At 40.2% G+C, this 19,722-nt stretch overlaps 1 protein-coding gene and 1 long non-coding RNA gene across 7 annotated transcripts in view; one reads left to right on the forward strand and one right to left on the reverse strand.

Annotated features, from left to right (window-relative positions):
- Nucleotides 1-19,722, forward strand: part of ROBO1 (roundabout guidance receptor 1) — a 585,029-nt gene that overhangs the window by 539,161 nt on the left and 26,146 nt on the right. For 2 of the 4 annotated variants that reach the window (XM_081858408.1, XM_081858410.1), the window contains 6 exons: nucleotides 3,675-3,872; nucleotides 8,556-8,582; nucleotides 11,021-11,063; nucleotides 14,249-14,403; nucleotides 15,311-15,646; nucleotides 17,498-17,602. In XM_081858408.1, coding sequence (XP_081714534.1) covers nucleotides 3,675-3,872; nucleotides 8,556-8,582; nucleotides 11,021-11,063; nucleotides 14,249-14,403; nucleotides 15,311-15,646; nucleotides 17,498-17,602 — 864 coding nt within the window. The remainder of the gene's footprint in view (nucleotides 1-3,674; nucleotides 3,873-8,555; nucleotides 8,583-11,020; nucleotides 11,064-14,248; nucleotides 14,404-15,310; nucleotides 15,647-17,497; nucleotides 17,603-19,722) is intronic. The other 2 variants (XM_081858409.1, XM_081858411.1) reach the window with 1 other exon arrangement.
- Nucleotides 1-19,722, reverse strand: part of LOC309340045 — a 153,019-nt gene that overhangs the window by 66,079 nt on the left and 67,218 nt on the right. The gene's annotated exons all lie outside the window — the stretch shown is intronic.

Consider the following 19,722-nt stretch of genomic DNA (forward strand, 5'->3'; position numbering starts at 1 on the left):
TTGTTTTAATCAGATGAGGCAAGAATCACTGAGTGAGTTGAATTTGCTTCTGCCAATAAAACTCTTTTCATTTTGGAAGTGTTGCAGAAACTCTTCTTCCCATCCCAGCCCATTATTAGGCCAAATTTAAAGGCTGCTTATAACCTTTAAAGCTCTGAATGCCTTGGGACCAGGCTAGCTTCTCCCATATGTATCTAGCTGAACCTTAAGATTCTGTTCGTAGGCCCTGCTTTGTGTAAAACCCTGAAGAATGAAGTGAGGCAATTAACCACCAGGGAAGAGGGCCTTTTCAGCAATGGCTTCAGTAGTGGAATGATCACTCCAATGAGGCTTGCCATGCACTATCTTTATGATCTTTTCAGGGCACTAGAAAACCCTTTTTTAAACACCCAAGCCTTTTAAGCCTATTTGTCTAGGCTTTTGTTTTTTATATCCACTTTCAATTTTGAGGATGAGACAAGTCCTGTTTTGTTGCTTTGATACTGTATCTTCATCTTTAATTGTTTTGCTATTTGTTTTCCATTTGTTTGTTTGTTTTACTCATTTATTGTAAGTCACCTATAGAAACTGGTGTTATGGGGGAAACAGCCTGATAGAAGGGTAACAGCTTCCCCACTTCAGCACAAATAAAAAAGCTATTAGAAGGCTGATCACACAACTCCCAGTGTCTTGCTTAATTCAAATCAGATTGTCAGTGACTTTCTCCCTCTGGAGAGGCATGAGACCTATTAAAATTGAGGCAGAGTTGTGTTCCAGACAGTGCTGGGTTCTCTTCTGGCTAATGGATCTGGTGATGCTTCAAACCCTGACTGATCTGTGGAGCACAAGTGCTCACTTCCAGTTTGTTGAGCCCAGGTCTATTGCGGAGCTGAAAGCAATGAAGCAGGTTAGAAGATGGCTGGAACACTAGTGGAAGAAGATTCCAGATTAACACAATGGGACACAAGTGTGTGCTCATTGTTGAGCCTTTGCTGTGGTGGTGAAGGCATTGAAAAATACTTATCTTTATGCCTCTATTTATAGAGTAGTACATACCCTTTCACTTAAAAAATACACAACTTGCTTGTAAATTGTTTGGTGACTTTTCTTAATGGGAAGTGATATAAATTTAATAAACCTAACCTGAACCTCACTTAACATCATCTTCAGGTGGGCTGCTGCTATTTGTTAAAAAAAATGTAAGCACCCACCCACCCACAAAAAACCCACAAAAACATTTTAAATGAAATGTGTTGCACATTGATCTAATTACAATTTTGTTTGGCACTTATATTTCAAATGACACACAGTTGCTTTTTAAAAACCTGGAAGAACTGCTCCAAGTGACTTAGTGTTGTCACAAACGCCAACCTATGCATACTGCGAAAATTGCCTTTTAGCAGCAAACTGGAAGGATTGGTTTCCCCTGAGGCTAATCTTGGGGAGGCGATTGTGCTTCTGCCAAAAATGCTGTGAGTACCCTTCCGTAGCTGGGTCATCACTAAATTATGTACATTTGGGTGCACCTATAGAGAATAGTAGATGATGCATTAAATAACTGATTGCCAATTGATTTCCTGTGGCTCTTTCAGTTTTGTGCACCAGACAGGTCTTGAGGCACCTCATTTTGCCAATAAATTAATGTTTCTCATAAACATATTAACCTGGGTGAATACACATCATGCATTTATGAGAAGCTTCACTCAAATAATTATCAAATGTTAAGTGTATTATTCATGCCTTAGACATCCCAGGAGAATGAATACAAGCAACTCTCCTTGAACTTTTATTGCTCTAACAGCTCCCATTATGAGGTGTGATTTGTGAACTAATTAGCATGCCTTTCATGATGATCTGCTAGCAACTGCAAGTATCTGTACTCCCTGATGTTCTTTTGTGCTTAAAGTCACAACCCCTGCACTGGACTGACTGTACAGAGACCCACTGGTGATGTTGCAGGGGGCTTTTTTGCCCCTTGTTCCCTGGGTGACTGTTAGAGTTCAATTGTGATCTTTTATACAGTTTCCACATTAAGTTATTGTGAACATAAGAAATGTTGAATAGTCTATATTGATTGTGTTACAGTCCAGAAAAAATTCCAAGCAGAGGTATTCCAAGCACATTTACAGAGAGTATACAGTGGTGCCCCGCAAGACGAACGCCTCGCAAGACGGAAAACCCGCTAGACGAAAGGGTTTTCCGTTTTGGAGGCGCTTCGCAAGACGAATTTCCCTATGGGCTTGCTTCGCAAGACGACAGCCCATAGGGAAATCTCCGGGACAGTGGGGAAGCGCAGCTCGTCTTCCCCGCTGTCCTCGGACCTCCTCCGAAGCCTGGCGGCGGGGCGGGGACACCTCCTCCCGCCGCCGGGCTTCGGAAGGATGCCCCGATGCCGGGCGGCGAGGCGGGAACGCCTCCCCCCGCCGCCCGGCATCGGAACGATGCCCCGATGCCGGGCGGCGAGGCGGGAAAGTCTCCCCCCGCCGCCCGGCATCGGAACGATGTCCCGAAGCCGGGCGGCGGGGCGGGAAAGTCTCCCCCCGCCGCCCGGCTTCGGGGTGGGAAAGCCTCCCCCCGCCGCCCGGCTTCGGGGCGGGAAAGCCTCCCCCCGCCGCCCGGCTTCGGGGCATCGTCCCGATGCCGGGCGGCGGGGCAGGAACGCCTCCCCCCGCCGCCCGGCTTCAGGGCATCGTCCCGATGCCGGGCGGTGGGGCGAGAAAGCCTCCCCCCGCCGCCTGGCATCGGAACGATGTCCCGAAGCCGGGCGGCGGGGCCGCGAAGCCTGGGCGCGCTGGCAACTCTCCGCAAGGAGCGCTCCCGCTGCTTGCGGAGAGGTCCGCGAAGCCTGTCCTGGACCTCTTCTGAAGGCAGGCGGGGGGCAAAAGTCTTTGTCCCCCCTGCTTGCCTTCCCAGGGGCTTTTAAATCGCCCGGACAGCGGAGAAGTCCTCCGCTGTCCCGGGCGATTTTAAAATGCCGCCCGCCAGAAGAGGTCGGGGGAAGGCAGTTTCCATAGGAACGCATTAATTGATTTTCAATGCATTCCTATGGAAAACCGTGCATCGCAAGACGAAAAACTCGCAAGACGAAGAGACTTGCGGAACGAATTAATTTCGTCTTGTGAGGCACCACTGTATATCTGTTTTTGGCTTGGATATGTTGCATACATGTGTATTTGTATTGCTGTTATCCTACAATAAGCAAGCTAAAGATTGTTGGTGGGTTTTTAATGTTGTACACTTTATAATTCAGAAGTGTTGTTCTGAGACCTCTGGGTATAGGGCGGTATATAAATTCAATAAATAAAATAGTAAGTGCTCTCCCCACCAAGAGTTGGATTCTGAGATATAGTTGCTAAACTGAACATAAAAACCCTGAGATACAGGAAGATTGCATACATATCAGGTTCTTCATAAGGTTCAGTGAATATCTATTTGTTGAAGATTATAAATTGTGGAATATTCAATGTACTATGAAGTTTATGTGTCAAGCCAAACAGGCATGGCTTTTTTATTAGTGTGTCCAGAGGAAACTATGCACACTCCCAGAAATGAATCCTGGAGAACCAATTGAATACATGGCAGAATTACTTTCTAGACTTCATCTGACGGGAGAAAAGCTCAAACATCATGTAGCATTCAAATCCTATGACACCAGTGCCTCATATCTGTACTTTCTTTTGGGTATGTTTCTTCAGATTCTCATGGAAACCCTGTGTCACCAGAAGACCAAGTCAGTTTAGCCCAACAGATTTCAGATGTTGTAAAACAGCCAGCATTCATTGCTGGAATTGGTGCTGCCTGTTGGATTATCCTTATGGTTTTCAGCATTTGGTTATACCGTCATCGAAAGAAGCGCAATGGACTCGCTAGTACTTATGCTGGTATCAGAAAAGGTATTTTTTGTACCCTTTTATAATCTGAAGTATTTGTTATTTAATTGAATTTATAACGTGATAGCAAGCATTGGCCTTACTCAGAAGAGACCCATATCTTTCATTGGGTCTATTTTGAGTATGATTTAGTTGGATATCACACATAGTCTCTGTCAGATACAGAATGGTTAACAATAAATGAAAAACCAAATTAATAACTATCCTGTGAGATTTAATACAGCTTTTAAAACTTTACATTTTTAAAACTTCTTGAAAAATGCTTTCATGTATTAGGTGGTTGTGGGATTTTTATTACTACATAACAATTATGAAGAATATACCCTGCCTATCCTAATTTCAGCACACAGTGTAATTTATAGAAGGTTCTTTTAGATAATTGGACAGGCTGTGATGGCATGGATGAGAGAAGACATCTTATAGGTATCTTTAAATCTAGAGTTAATAAATGTATAGGTCAATCTTTATAGCAACTTTATTTCTGCCTGTAAGGCAGTGCTGATCACCTCATGCGTTTCAAAAGATGCTTCTGTTTTAGCTGAAGCTTTTAGAAAGTCATCAAGTGCTGCATGTTGAAGATATTATTGGCCTCAACATTGTGAAGCAGAATGACAGTTAAAATTTATGAAATAGGTCAGAGTCTTCTCACTGAATGGAAGTCCTCAAAATATTTTTGGGTGCCACTGCTATGTGAAGAGTCAGATGATGCAATGTACTTAGTTTTCCAAACCTCACTGGACGTTTAAACCAGGCAAGCTTGGATTCTCTTAATGACAGGTGTACTCATTTGTTAAGAATATGGAATCTACCAGCATTACTTGTGTTGTATTAATTTGGTATCTAGAAGTTTGTGCAAAACCAGTCCTCAGCCCAGGGCCACACAGGGCCAACAATATTATCTCTGAGAAGTAATGAAACGGGTGCATTTACCTTAATGATGAGATGGATTTCCATGTGTTGGTACCATAGCTAATGGTGAAAACCAGATCAGCAAGAGCCTATACTTCAGGTCTCCAACCTAGCACCTGTAGGTGGACACCTTGTATGCCTGCCAGAGTCTTCTCTGTCACCAACAAGAGGACCTGAACCCACTGAAACAAAAACTGGAAGGCTGGACAAGGTTTTATTGTTCTTGTTCTCAGAGCAGTTCCTCTTCAGTCACTCTACAATGTTTAGTTCCTCTGCACAATTTCTCTTCTCAACCCTATCTGAAGAAGAGAAGGCAGTAAGCTACAGAAAATGGGCTTGCTAGAGACAGAAAAATAGGAGATGGATGAAAGTACAGGTGGAGAAAAGCATCAAAGAAGCCAGTGTGGTGTAGTGGTTAAGAGCGGTAGTCTCCTAATCTGGGGAACCGGGTTCGCGTCTCCGCTGCTGGGTGACCTTGGGCCAGTCACACTTCTTTGAAGTCTCTCAGCCCCACTCACCTCACAGAGTGTTTGTTGTGGGGGAGGAAGGGAAAGGAGATTGTTAGCTGCTTTGAGACTCCTGAAGGGGAGTGAAAGGCGGGATATCAAATCCAAACTCCTCCTCCTCCTCTTCTTCTTCTTCTTCTTCTTCTTCTGTGCCACCATGATACAAAAATATGTATCCAATATGTATCCTCATGATTTTTACAAGGGATGCATCCCAGCCATCATCAATGGATTGCACTGTAAAAACCACCTATATAGCACATGCCAGAGATACTATGGCATATGGATTCACTCCACAGATCCATGTTTTGTGACAAGTGCTGCTGCTGCGATTTGGAAACAGATGCAGTTTGATGGTGGCTTGGGGGAAATCCTGTCTAAAGATCATGCAAACACAAGAGGAACCATTTTAAAATCTTCTTTCTACACTATTCCCTTTTTCATGCCCCACAGCAGCCATTTTGTGACTGGTATGCACAACCTTTTTTCAGAGTGCTACATGTGCCCAAAGAGCTCAAAATGTTGACAACCCCTGGACTAGAGGTGCAGTCGCAACCAAGGATGCCTGAAGATGCAATGTGACCACTTTGTTAAACAGAGATAGGCAGTAATTACTTATTTTTTTTCATGTAGTTTGGTTTTTAGAGCAGAGGTCAATCAGCCACAGATCGGAAGCTGTTTAACACCTTGCCTTTTTGAATACTTAATATCCTCATCCACCAAATGATCCAGATCCTTCTTATTAATGTTTAACAGGTTTTATTCGCACTGTCTGGTAGCCACTGGACACAACAAAGTAATGGCCTTGTTCAGCGTGCTTACGGTCTACAGATCTTTCAGTAGTCAAAGTTCTGAACATGGTCATTAAATGAAGGTAACATTTTTAAACAACTTTAGCAAAAGTAGTGTGGGTTTGAACACTTAAGAAACTCAGTGTCTCTTAGCACGCAGAGTCTTGAAAACAGGAAGATTCAAAGCAAAATAGAAGTAACAACTAGTGGCATCATTGTGGTCCAATAAATAACACATGCAGACAAAATGAAGCTGGGACTGAAATTAACTTGTGTCTGTTAATACACCTCTGGGAAAGTTAAGTGAAAGCCTTTGTGCTGTTTTAACCAGTTTTCTTTTAGCTTTACTAATTGCATGGTGCCATGCCATCTCTTATAAACATTTCTAATAGACTAATACTGTTGGATATAAAAGAAGCTAAATCCACAGCATGGAATGTTAAAAAATCTGATATTTTGTTGTTTTATGCTGTTTTCAGTCTTGTGTGTCTTACAAATGTCTGTAATGACTCTGCAATTTTTTATTAACTTTCAGAATGAATTCATTAGTAAAGGTTCACCAAAACAAGGTTATTAAACACACTTGAAGGGAAACATCATCTTCAAGGAAATGTAAATCATTTAAAAATAATAATCTGTCAATATACAGAGCATGAAGTCAGACATGTCACCATAAAAGCTGAGGATCAGTGAACTTCATTAATTCATTTCCCCCCTTTTTGAGCATCTAACTTGAGGCTTTGACAACTGTTAAAATATTTCTGTATTCACACATACATACATATTGCATTAGCACCAGTGGGCACAATAAGCATTTTTATCAACTAAGCTTTGATAATTAAGTTTTTGTGTGAGATATGAAGATTTCACTTAGATTGACTTTTGTTTATTTTCTTACAGAACAAAATTATATTGAGTATTTAGTTCACAGAAAAATAATGACAAGAACCTTTCATCTTTTTCTATTTCTTTGTTGTTGCAAATTGATGTAGAGCTGATGTAGTCATTCACAAGCAACGCTGTTTTAAAATGCACTACTTAGTGTGTTTGGTGGAAATCCTTATTACTGTGGCTCTGTATTTCCTTTCTTAATGATACTAAATTCCATTGACTATCTGAAAAGAACCAGCAGAAAGAGATCGCAATAGGATCCCTGTGATAAAAATAGCACTGCTGCAAATGAAGGCCAGTGCTTAAATTGTTTGGATTTTTCTTTCCTTTTTTCTCCACCACATTATTCCTAGAAATAAAGTGACCTGATAAGAACAGCGACACATATGCAGCGTGTTCTAAATTAGGTTTTTCTATGTCCTTAAAGACTTAAGGACCCTAGATCCTAATATAAAAAAACCAGATCTATAGGAAGAAAAAAGGGGAGAAAAAGGCTGTTGATGTGTCTATATCTCAGCCATTCCATCATCCCTTTGTGGTCCGCCTGCTAACCTAAATTTCAAGGCCAAAACACATTTAGAAACGATTGTGAAGCTTTTCTTGCATTTCATTGTTTTGCTCAGAATTAAGGAGCATTTCATGGCTTCCTTCTTCCCATTAGCAGTACAGAAAATATATTCTATTGTTCAAAGAAGAGAGAAGTGTGTGCTGGGGGGGAGGGGGGACTGAGTAGATGTTGCACTGGAGGTCTGCTGTTTGATTAGAGGCCTTATTGATTAAATTAAGATCTATAGGGGCTGTGAAAATGAAGGTTTTTCCCCTGTGAGAATTATTATATTCTGAAACTTTTTATTTAAACTCATAGGCTCGTGAGTCAGGAAAGATTACTACAGCAGGTAATCTACAGGGCAGATTAACATTATTAGGTTAAAATAACAAAAGCATCTCAAAAACTGAAGAAATAAAAAAATCCTAGTTATTGTGTGTTCTATATTCATTAGTTAGTTTTTTTAAAAGGCTGTGATATTGAGCAGCTGTTACAATAAAGCACAACACACTTTTAAGGTGCAAGTAATGGAAAATTAGCACATTTTCATAATACTTTGTTACTCCTAGAAATAGCTTACTCTTTGCTTAAATGCTTAAGTGTCCTTAATGATCCACTTTACCAAGCATTTGCATGATGCAGTGAATATAAGAGTCTAGCAATATCTTGATGATACTGGGAAAAAGTAACCATTACTCTTCTTTTTTAAAATATATATATATATATGATTAAATAGTGTAGGGTTTTTGTTTGTACATGGATTTGCAGCAAAACATAAAGCACTAAAAAGAAGGTCATTTAGAGGCTAAACCACACTCTATTTCCCTCAAGAGCACACTATACTAGAACGTTATTCTTCTTCTGTGGAGACAAGTCACCTTTTTAAATAACAAATTTTGTTTTATTCACATATTGGTATGTCTTGGACATATTTACTCTTACTTTTATGTTCTGTTCTTGCCCTGATTTATACTAATGTTGTGTGGTCTCTTTTTCTTTCTTCAGCTTAATAACCAGTTTTTATTGTGTTTTGATTTTTCAGTCCCGTCTTTTACCTTCACACCAACAGGTATATATTTGCACTTTTCCCTTGTCTGATTGGCATGTGCCTGTGTGATACTGTGTCACTGTCTCTTTTTCTTCTTCCCTCATATAACCAGGCACAATATTACACAGCGAGTAGTATGAGTAGTATTCGTTACGTATCCTTATTGTTAGTATCATTTTACCAATTTGGCAGATCTCACACTGCTGTCCAAAGTTTGAGTTTTATATCCATTGGAAAACTACATGAGATCCTATCATCTTCTATGCTAATGTATAGCATGGTTGGGTGGTTTTTGCTTTTTTGTTTTTGCTAATTTTGTATATTATATAGTTGTTCATAATGTTCTGCTCTACCAAAATGGGCCGTAGCTACACAAAGGACTCTGCATAAAGGCAAGCAGCATTCCCTTCCAATGATTCTTAATGGAACATTACTTAACACTTAAATAGAAAGACATACAAAGGATTTCATTTTTATAAACTGGGAGATGTCTATATGTGTTGTATCCAACTGACAGTAAGACTTCGATCATCAGAACAAGGAATGAAGCTATTTACAACACACACACACACACACACACACACACACACACACACACACACACACCCCTCATGTCCCCCCACTCCCAATCTGCTCTGGAGGATGCTCAAAGAGATCATTCTAGGGGATGTGGGGCAACAGGAGAAAGGGGTAAATTATTGCAAAGGATCAATTGAGCAGTACTGTTGGATACAACCCCATGACTATATCTAAAGCTTTGTTCTATGCTGAAACTTTTCTCTTTAGATTGGAAAGCTCTATGCTTTAGGACATGCCATTAATAGAAGATGCCATTAACGTGAAAGCAATGCACACATGCTGTTGAGTGTAGCCTGGAATTCTGTGTGAACCTTAGGATTATAATAATAATTATACCCTATACCATACAGATCTGAAAGCATGAGAATGAAATGCTTGTCAGTTACTCTTGGTTATTTAAAAGAATACCAAAAATAGACAAAGGGTTACATTAAAGGAAGTTTTACCAGTAACACAATGACTTCCCCTCGCTCTCCTTTCCCCAGTGCCACCCCCTAATCTGTTCTGTGTTCCCCACCAATCCTCCAGAGCAAATTCGGGGGGCGGACAATGAGGAGATGAAGTCCTGCTGCATTGGTGGAACACCTTGCCTTAACAGGATAGCTTTGTTATCTAGAACCCCAATAATCAATGTTAAATACGGTAAATGCCAAACTCCCATTTAAACATTGTTCTGTCAGCACATTTCTGCCGAAGATTTTAATATTTAATAATATTAGCAAGTGAACAGGCATTCTAATAGTTTATTACTTAGCATTATAATGGACGACATAGTCTGTACTCAAATTGTTTTGTGAATAAACACATTTCAACTTTTAAAATAGTTTTGGTCCTTGTTTCTCATTCACTTTTAATATATATTAATATGGAATTTGCTTCAGCATTAGTTTAAACATTCCGATATTTTCCTCATACAGAATCCATGTTTTTAACAACTGGGCTGTACAGAGAAAATAATTTATGTACATTATTAGTGTTGCTAAGTTAATTAGCAAGCTTAAATTTAAGCATGTTTAGGCTTGGTGTCAGATTTCTCACAGGAGCCAAGTTTTTAGAACTGTGAAGACAAAAATATTTTAATCAATATTTGGCACAATACATGATAGCTGTACAATAGACAACAGGGAAATTTGACAAGGAGTCATTTGAAATGCGGACTGTATTTAAAATTTAAAACTTTTCTGTTCCATAATTCAGAATCCAACTACTTTAGTTCCACTGAATTTAAATGGTAACAACCCCTCATCTTTAGCAACACTTTCAGCAAAAGGCCTATGTACCATTGGCTGCTACATTTTAATCCTGTTATTGTAATCGCTGCAAGCGGTTATCTCTGCCTTGCAGACCCCCACTTTGGAGTTCTTCTAACAAGCAGAATTTGGCTGCCTTTTAAAACACATTCCTAGTTTGGGAAATGCATAGCTATGGAATCCATCGCCACTTGCACTGAGGTTAATCTTCTTAACTCTTTGCTTAACCTGGGGGTGGTAGCTGAAGTACAGCAAGTGTATTTGGGTCTGGGCATGTTTAAAACGCATTTTCAGGCGTGAGTTTTTATGACATACTTCCCAAAATATAAATATATTTGGAAACACCATCTGTTGTGTTTTACATTCCATTTTGTAAACAACAGCACACACATCAGAAAATACTGCTTCCGAGCAATATCTATTTTATGTTTTGAAAAATAAACAACTAAAACTCCAGTGGCTTTTAGGTGGCAGTATGGTTGTATAGAGTTGGTAGTAGGAACTGCTTATACCGACAGTAATCTAGCCACAAGGAAATAAATACATTTTAGCATTTTTCTTTCTAGGATCCAACAGAAGCACATTCAGAGAATTAACTTAACCACTATATATTTTCATTTTATATTTTAGTAACCTATCAAAGAGGAGGTGAAGCTGTAAGCAGTGGAGGCAGGTAAGACTGTATACAGGTTTCCTACATATAATGCAAAATGCAGACTGAACTGCAGGATATGTTGGGTAAAGCTGCATCTCTGAATGCAAACAGCAGAGGGAGCACTTTGACTTCAAACTAAAACTCTTGCTGCTATAAGGGGATGATTAAAGGGAGCTAAAGTAGCTAAATTGTGGCATTTAAGGAGATTAAACACTTAGTAATGATAGCAAAGAGAAAAACCTTAAACTGGAAACCATGCTTAAAGAAAGCTGCCTCTTAGGTGATTTTTAAAAACAGAAAACAAAAACGGAATAGCGCTCATTATTGGTTGGGAATTGCAAATTTAAAGTACAGATAAATCCGGGTTCTGAGAAATGAATGCAATTCCATCTTTAGACTATAGCTAAGTATTTAGTTAATTGGTCAATGGGGAATGAGTCTCCCAACGCTGGATGGCGTTGGGTGGCAGTGAGGTCAGGTGTGTGTGGACACATCAGCAGAGCCAGTTGCGCACTCACACTGGTGTGTCTGCATGGCCCTGACTTCACTGCCATCTTGTGTGTCCCCCCAGTGCTGTCCAGGCAACTGCAGCAACTCCCCAGCGCAGCAGCTGCTTCTTAACAAGGATTTCAGCCAACCAAGGTGCCTCTAAAACACAGCTATACAATCACTGTCATGTCAAATACAAGTCAGGCTATACAGATGATGGTGCAGAGCCAAAATGATGCATAGCAACTGCAGTCAAGCCACCCACAAAGAATGAAAAGTTATGAAAAGTTATGTCACACAGAATGCTAAGATTAGCAAATAGGTCAAACAGTGGCTTCTGCTTCTTTTCCAAATGAGGTTTTTTTTTTAAAAAAAAAAAAGGTGTTTAGTGTATCGTGTGTGTGAACAAGGAACCGATTTATGCAGAGCTCTGAAACTGGCACCCGTGGCCACTTTCTGGGCTATGCAGTACCTGTCCCTGTACTCACACTGGCCTGATTCACACATAATAACAAACCATGTTTACTTACTATATGAATGTGCCTTGGGATTATGTTCTTGCTTCCTTGTACACCCTCCCTCCATGCCATGTCTTGCAGGAAACTGGATTGTGACAAAAAATCCCCAAACATTTGGATTAATTGGCGTGGGCTCGTTCCCTAAAATGAGGTCTGCTGCTTTTAAAAAACATGGCTAGCTAAAATCATTTTAGGAAGCATGGATGCCTGATGCAGGGGGCGGACTGGAAATCTTAAATAGTTTTTTTTAAAAAAATAAAATAAAGAAAGAGGGAAGCACAGTAGACAGCACTTTTAAAAGGGCAAAAGGGAGTGAAATGTAAGTTTTCCCCTTCCCACAGCTGAGTTGTTTCAGCTCCCCTACCCACTTTTTAACCTCCTACAAACTAGTTTTTTGCCGTAGTTTTCAGGACAAGCACAAACCATTGTATGCCTGTTCAGTAGAACACCAAATTGTGATTTCTCCACAAACTACAAAGGGCAGCTTTCACAGCATATGAAGAGAAGAAAGGAAGGAGTGAACAAGCCCTAAGTCCACTCCAGGCTTCTGCACACGTTACCAAAACATTTTGATGTTGCATCTGAATAGAGCTATTCTGAGTTATTGCTGTTGATCCAGATGAATATGAGTTCCACCCAAGTTAAGGCAAGACAGTTAAAAAGGGAACATTCTGCACCACCTTTTAGGTATACCCTCAGCTGTACAAAGGGAATAGAGCTTGAGATGCCATGCTTACATAAAATACAATATTTTCTTAGCAGCTGTTTTTTTCTGATCAAATTGGTATTTTTCCAAGTAATCCATTCAGAAAGCATTTGTAACTATTAGTTGATTCCAGTTCACTGAGCATAATGTACTTTGCATAATGAGAAACACTTTTGCTTAGTATTTATAGTTGTTTTTTTAACGTTCTCTGTAACTTTAATTTCCAAGAATTTCAGCTAAGCTGGAAATGTGGGGAAATGTGGCCTGTATCCAAAGAACTGCAGGAGTTTTTCTGCATACCAAAGGGAGCTTTGGCCATGTGTCAAAGAGCAGTCCCCTATGCTGCATGGCCCGCCTAATATGAAATTGAGGAAAGTTTCACAAATAGGTCATATGGCATGTTTGTTATAAACATTGTAGGAAAGAAAGGGAGGATAGTGTTGTGCTTGCACTCTGAAATAAAATATGTGTGTGTGTGATTATTTGGAGATCAAACATGTTGTTAATGACAAAATTGTTAGGAGTGGTTTATTTTAAAGGAGTAATTTTAAAGCATGTTGTCAGCTGTCCAATCATAAACCCAACTACTTTATGTTGGTGCAATGGAGATTACTATGAAAGGCAGGAATGGAATGTCACCATGAATTTAATAGTGGGTAACAAAGAAGGTCCTAGAAAATGTCCACAGATCTCTGTATATAAGAAAGGCTTTTAATGCTGTCGTGGGAGCATTAAGGGAAGGAGTGGGAAACACTGATACAGTGGTACCTTGGTTGTCAAATGGCTTAGTTGTTCCGGTTTGCGAACGTTTTTGGAAGCCAAATGTCCAATGCGGCTTCTGCGGCTTCCGATTGAGTGCAGGAAGCTCCTGCAGCCAATCGGAAGCTGCACCTTGGTTTTCGAACCGTTCTGGGAGTCAAACGGACTCCCAGAACGGATTAAGTTCGACAACCCAGGTACCACTGTACTTGTGATGGTTAAGGGAGGAATAGTTGGTTCAACTCTTAAGTTGTTTTCTTACCCAATAAAGTTGTACTATTTTTTTAACCAAAAGCCGTAGATAGAGTGTTAGTAAAATGCCTAAGAACATTAAAAGTCTCCTTAACTGAATGGTAAAATATGCCTGATGTATGTTCATACACAGCTAATTCCAAATCTGCAGCAACACTGTTTGGGGAATCTTTGCTCCACACCTAAAGGTTGTTACAAGTTGTTATGAAGGGACTCCTAACAAGGCTTCTCCAGCAGACCTGAAGGAACAGGGAAGCCCATACAAGTCAGCACATAGTTGCTTATTTAAAGCTTTCCCTCTGCCAGCTAATTTCATTTAGCAACTGTTCATGTTTCCAGTATCACTAGGAAGAATAAGTAAATTTCCAGTACAATCAATCTTAATTGCAGTCAAAGACCAGACAGATTTTCAGTACTTCAATGTGAACTTTGCTTTTAAGATGACATCTTATGATAATTAGTAATTCTGTGTTTTGAAGGCCAGGCCTTTTAAACATCACTGAACCTGCCACTCAGCCATGGCTTGCAGATACATGGCCTAACACTGGGAATAATCACAACGACTGCTCCATCAACTGCTGTACATCAGGCACTGGAAACAGTGACAGCAACCTCACTACATATAGTCGCCCAGGTAAATCTTGTTTATTATTAAAATAACTTAATTTGAACTTAATTTGTATTGTTTCCTGTTTATTTGTTTCCTTCCTATTTGTTTATTGCTGTCTATATCATCTGGGCATGTTACTGCTCAAAGTTATCCTATTGCCATTACTTATGCTACTGTACCCACACATTTAGATCCTTTTGAGAGAGTTCCTGCCTCCTGTCCAAGTACAGCTTCTTTGGGTGCTTAATCCCCTCGTCATTGTTTCTAGATTATATTAATCCTTATCCAACATCCTGTAGAATATATAAAGTGGCAGCAGGTGTCCCAACATATTCCTGCATCTTTCGGGGAGATGACTCACAAACTAATCCATTTTATGCCTCATTCCTTCTCTTTTATGATCTGTTACCCACAGCATTGTCTCACCCATATTCCACTCCCAGGCACAAACTTGTGTCTATAAAGATTCCAGGAGAACTAGTCACTTCTGCTTTTTGTACTCACAAACACATAGTTTTATTTATGGAATCAAATGTTGTATGACTCATAAGCAAGCTAGTACAACTTTCTCTGGAATGTACAGTGAAGTGCTGCAGGTGGGTATTCAGGTACAAATGCTACTTAGTTAAGAACAGTATTTAGCTATAAATTTAAGATCAATTCTGCCATCAAGGGCCTTGCAGAAGGAGATTACCTGTGTAAAAAGAGAAATGGAGGCAGAAGAGTTGGGGACTCCTATATGAAGGGTACACCTTATAGTTTTGGACCTATGGAACTAAGCTGCAATTTTACTATAGATAACATTCTGATTTAGCTTCTGTTCATCTAACTATTTCTGCTTCAGAAAGCCAAATCACGTAGGCCAAAAAGCACCTAAAAATAGTCTTCTAACTGAACACAATTTTCCCTTTTCCTTTCCTGCTGTGGTTAGCTGATTGTATAGCAAATTACAACAATCAGCTGGAGAACAAGCAAACAAACCTGATGCTGCCTGAGTCAACAGTTTATGGTGATGTGGACTTAAGCAACAAAATCAATGAAATGAAAACTTTCAACAGCCCCAATCTAAAAGATGGAAGATATGTCAGCCAACCAGGTCAGCCTACACCTTATGCCACCACTCAGCTCATCCAGTCAAACATCAGCAATAATGTTAACAGTGGCAGTGGTGATTCAAATGAAAAACACTGGAAGCCATCTGCACAGCAGAAACAAGAGGTTGCGCCAGTTCAGTACAACATTATGGAACAAAACAAATTAAACAAAGGTAAATCACTTCATGTATCTCCCCCACGCACCCACCCACACTTCTCAATGCACTGGAGATTCCATAAACCCCTCCTTTCAGGGTCTCAGCTTGTGTAAATGAAAATAACTACATATATTTCTTTCTATCTGTCCACAGATCTGATAATTGGTTACTGCAGTGTGGAACTTGTTAGGATGAACTGAACACTGTGGAACAATCTAAGCTCCTTTGTAGATTTAGAAATTCCCAATTAACAGTGTCAAAGAGTTAATTAGCACTACAATAATCTGCAGAAATTGAATTTATTCTAACAAATAAGCAGCTGTATCTTAAAAGAGAATTTAATAAAATATATTTTCATATGGCTTTGAGCTTAATTTAAATTTAATAACAACAAATGAGTGATTGGCTGGTATTGAGACATCTTTAATTCATAAAGGAGATGGAAGGTGCAGGCATTGCAGTCAAATTTTAAAATAGGTCATCCCATTCTTCTAGTGGTGAATGGAGTCTAATTAACCTACATATCACTGTAAATTACTGGAATGTTGCATATAAAATTTTGTATGGTTGTATTGTGGGTTTTGCTAAAAATTGAAACGAACTGATCTGATAAATTTTAGACTTTCTTTGCATTCACCGTCTTGCATTCAGTTCTGGATTAAAATTACTGCTTTAGATCTATAACCTTAAAATGAATTGATTTCAGTGTTAACTTGAAAAATCAGAATGTGCTTTCTGGCCTTAAGGGCACATTTCTCTAATGTAGTGTGTGGGCTATAGAAAACGAAGTGATGCGATTTCTTGCTAGTCCTTCAGGCTACCATGCAGCTTGCTTTAATAACACGATTTGCAAAACGCTATCCCTAGGAGCTGGCCCTGTTCTATCTTTGAACTTTCTGAGCACATTGTTGTAGCTCTCATGGTCACCTAGTGATATTGAAAAGGTAAAGGACATGTTCCATTACAAAAGGTTGATTCAATCTATTTACTACCTGACCTACTTATCTACAGAATGGTTCAGAGGCCACATAAATCTGACATGAGTGTCTAGCTGTTTGCTATAGCAGTGACAGTTTTTAATTATATTTTTGCCTTGAATTTTTCTGCATGTTTTATGGGATTATTATTATTTTTTGACTCACAACTTAGGGTTTTCAAATCCAGAAAAAAAATATTCTCTCCGTAAAGTTCTGGATAAAATAATTAATTACCTAATACAAATGATTATTTTAAGAATTCAGGATTTAGAAAATGTGTTTTACTTTTATAGAGGAGTGAAATATTCATCAGATAATACAATAAATTTTTACTGAAGAAATATCTGTAAAGTACAAGAATATTACTAGGAGCTGACATTCATTTCATGGAACAAATAAAAGCAAATCATAAACAGAGCCATGGGATGTGAAATAGGAATGATAGAGCACAGTGCAGAACTCATCAAAATGGTTATTTCTCGTTACACAGGCTAGAAGTAAATTGTCAGAAAGATAGTTTTGTCTTAGAAAATAAGAAAGCGAATGGGAGAATACTGATCTTTTTTTTAAAAAAAAACCCCAATGTATAGAGAATCACGTCTGCGGTAGATACGCTTCCTTAATGATAGTGTAAAGTGCTGAAAAAGGAAAAGAGGTCAAAATGGTAAATCTCAGATCAGACTATTTTGTTCAACATTTTCCCAGTCTTCCATTACATAGTCTCACATGCCACACATTTAAACACAGCAAAAACAAATCAGCCTTTCACACTAAGAACACAGATCTGTAACCAGACAGTAAGTTAAGGCTTAACTGTAAGCAGAACATTCACAGTACTATACTCAAGCAGCATATGCATGCAAATTCAAAAGGTCTGTTTTAATTGCAGACTACCGATCAAATGATAATGTTCCAACCATCCCATACAACCAAGCCTACGATCAGAATACAGGAGGGTCCTACAACAGTTCAGATCGAGGAAGCAGTACATCTGGTGAGTATGAACTACTGCTGCACCTAATCTCCAATTTCCTCAAATATTTTTCTCCCTGGGAAAGAGGCTCCCGTTTTGTTTTATTTTGGCCTCTTTTGCAATATGCTTTAGAATTTCTTTAATTTTGGTGGGTGTGAGATTGCGCCTACTTTATCACTGCAAGGTGATTGTGGCAATGTGTGTTTTAATTTCCATTTCTCTAACCCATTGTAGCCTCCCCAACAGTCTGTGCTTCCTGATCTAAGACCAATCCATGGGGGGAGCTAACCTCATTGCACCCTTCCTTGAGCTTTAGCGCACACATTGCAAAGTTAGTTTATTGAGCATCTGAGATTAATGTGATCGCTGTTTTTGTTTCTAAGGAATGATATTCCTTTTGCCTGAAACAAAAAAACCTAATCATATCAAGCTACTTAAAATCAAAAAGACTTTACTCTTAAAAACAACAAAACAACAACAACAACCAGCTATCAGGCATACACTAGGCAGCCTCTCTCTCTTCGTATGCAGCTGGACCCAAAAGGGCATTACAGGCACTCCCAGTCAGCTGAATGTATAAATCCCTTTGCTTTGAAGCCCCAAATATCATCTGATTGCCCAGGCTTCAAAGCACAGTGCAAGGCTATCTGCAAACCCTGGTAATCAGTTGCAGTTGTTCCCTTTTGGAAACTTCTTAGTGCCAAGTGGGCTAGAGAATGTGGCTTGGATTTGGTTGATTGATCCTGAAAGCACATCTTGAAGGGAGGTTTCTGCAACCACCGAACAGCAGTTATAGTGACTTGAACTTTCACAGCTGGCAGACATATGATGTCATGTGATTGACAGATGGGCAGACTGTCCACTTTCAAAGTTGGCCTGCAGAGGTTAGGGGACCGTCTAGAGGGGCTGGGAGCTGGGGGCACTATTATATAGTGGTTCTGTTCCTTCCTCCTGGGCCGTGTTCAGAAAGTGGGGGGGGGATGAGTGTTCAGACCCCTGGGCTCTCTCCCCTGGGTTTTGTCCTCTCCCCCATGCTTTTCAACATCTACATGCAGCCGCTGGGAGAGATCATCAGGAGTTTGGGCTGGGTGTTCATCAGTATGCAGATGATACCCAGAGAGATCATTAGGAGGTTTGGGGTGGGTGTTCATCAGTATACATATGATACCCAGCTCTACCTCTCTTCCACATCAGAACCAGTGAAGGCACTCACACAGGTCCTGTGTGAGTGTCTGGAGGCAGTTGGAGGATGGATGGCGGCTAACAGATTGAGGTTGAATCCTGACAAGACAGAAGTACTGTTCTTGGGGGACAGGGGTTGGGCTGGTGTGGAGGACTCCCTGGTCCTGAATGGGGTAACTGTGCCCCTGAAGGACCATGGGCGGAGCCTGGGAGTCATTTTGGACTCGCAGCTGCCCATGGAGGCGCAGGTCAATTCTGTGTCCAGGGCAGCTGTTTACCAGCTCCATCTGGTACTCAGGCTGAGACCCTATCTGCCCGTGGACTGTCTCGCCAGAGTGGTACATGCTCTAGTTATCACTTGCTTGGACTACTGCAATGTGCTCTATGTGGGGCTACCTTTGAAGGTGACCCAGAAACTACAACTAATCCAGAATGCGGCAGCTAGACTGGTGACTGGGAGTGACCGCCGAGACCTACATTGGCTTCCAGTACGTTTCCGAGCACAATTCAAAGTGTTGGTGCTGACCTTTAAAGACCTAAACGGCCTCAGTCGAGTATACCTGAAGGAGCGTCTCCACCCCCATCATTCTGCCCAGACACTGAGGTCCAGTGCCAAGGGCCTTCTGGCAGTTCCCTCGCTGCGAGAAGCTAAATTACAGGGAACCAGGCAGAGGGTCTTCTCGGTAGTGGCACCCACCCTGTGGAACACCCTCCCACCAGATGTCAAAGAGAAAAACAACTACCAGACTTTTAGAAGACATCTGAAGGCAGCCTGGTTTAGGGAAGCTTTTAATGTTTAACAGATTATTGTATTTTAATATTTTGTTGGAAGCTGCCCAGAGTGGCTGGGGAAACCCAGCCAGATGGGCAGGGTATAAATAGATTATTATTATTATTATTATTATTATTATTATTATTATTATTAGGATATGGCCCACCAGCCAGATACAGTTCCCTAT

This window comes from Podarcis erhardii (genome assembly GCF_964252035.2).
Source record: "Podarcis erhardii genome assembly, chromosome: 4".
Taxonomy (NCBI): Eukaryota; Metazoa; Chordata; class Lepidosauria; order Squamata; family Lacertidae; genus Podarcis; species Podarcis erhardii.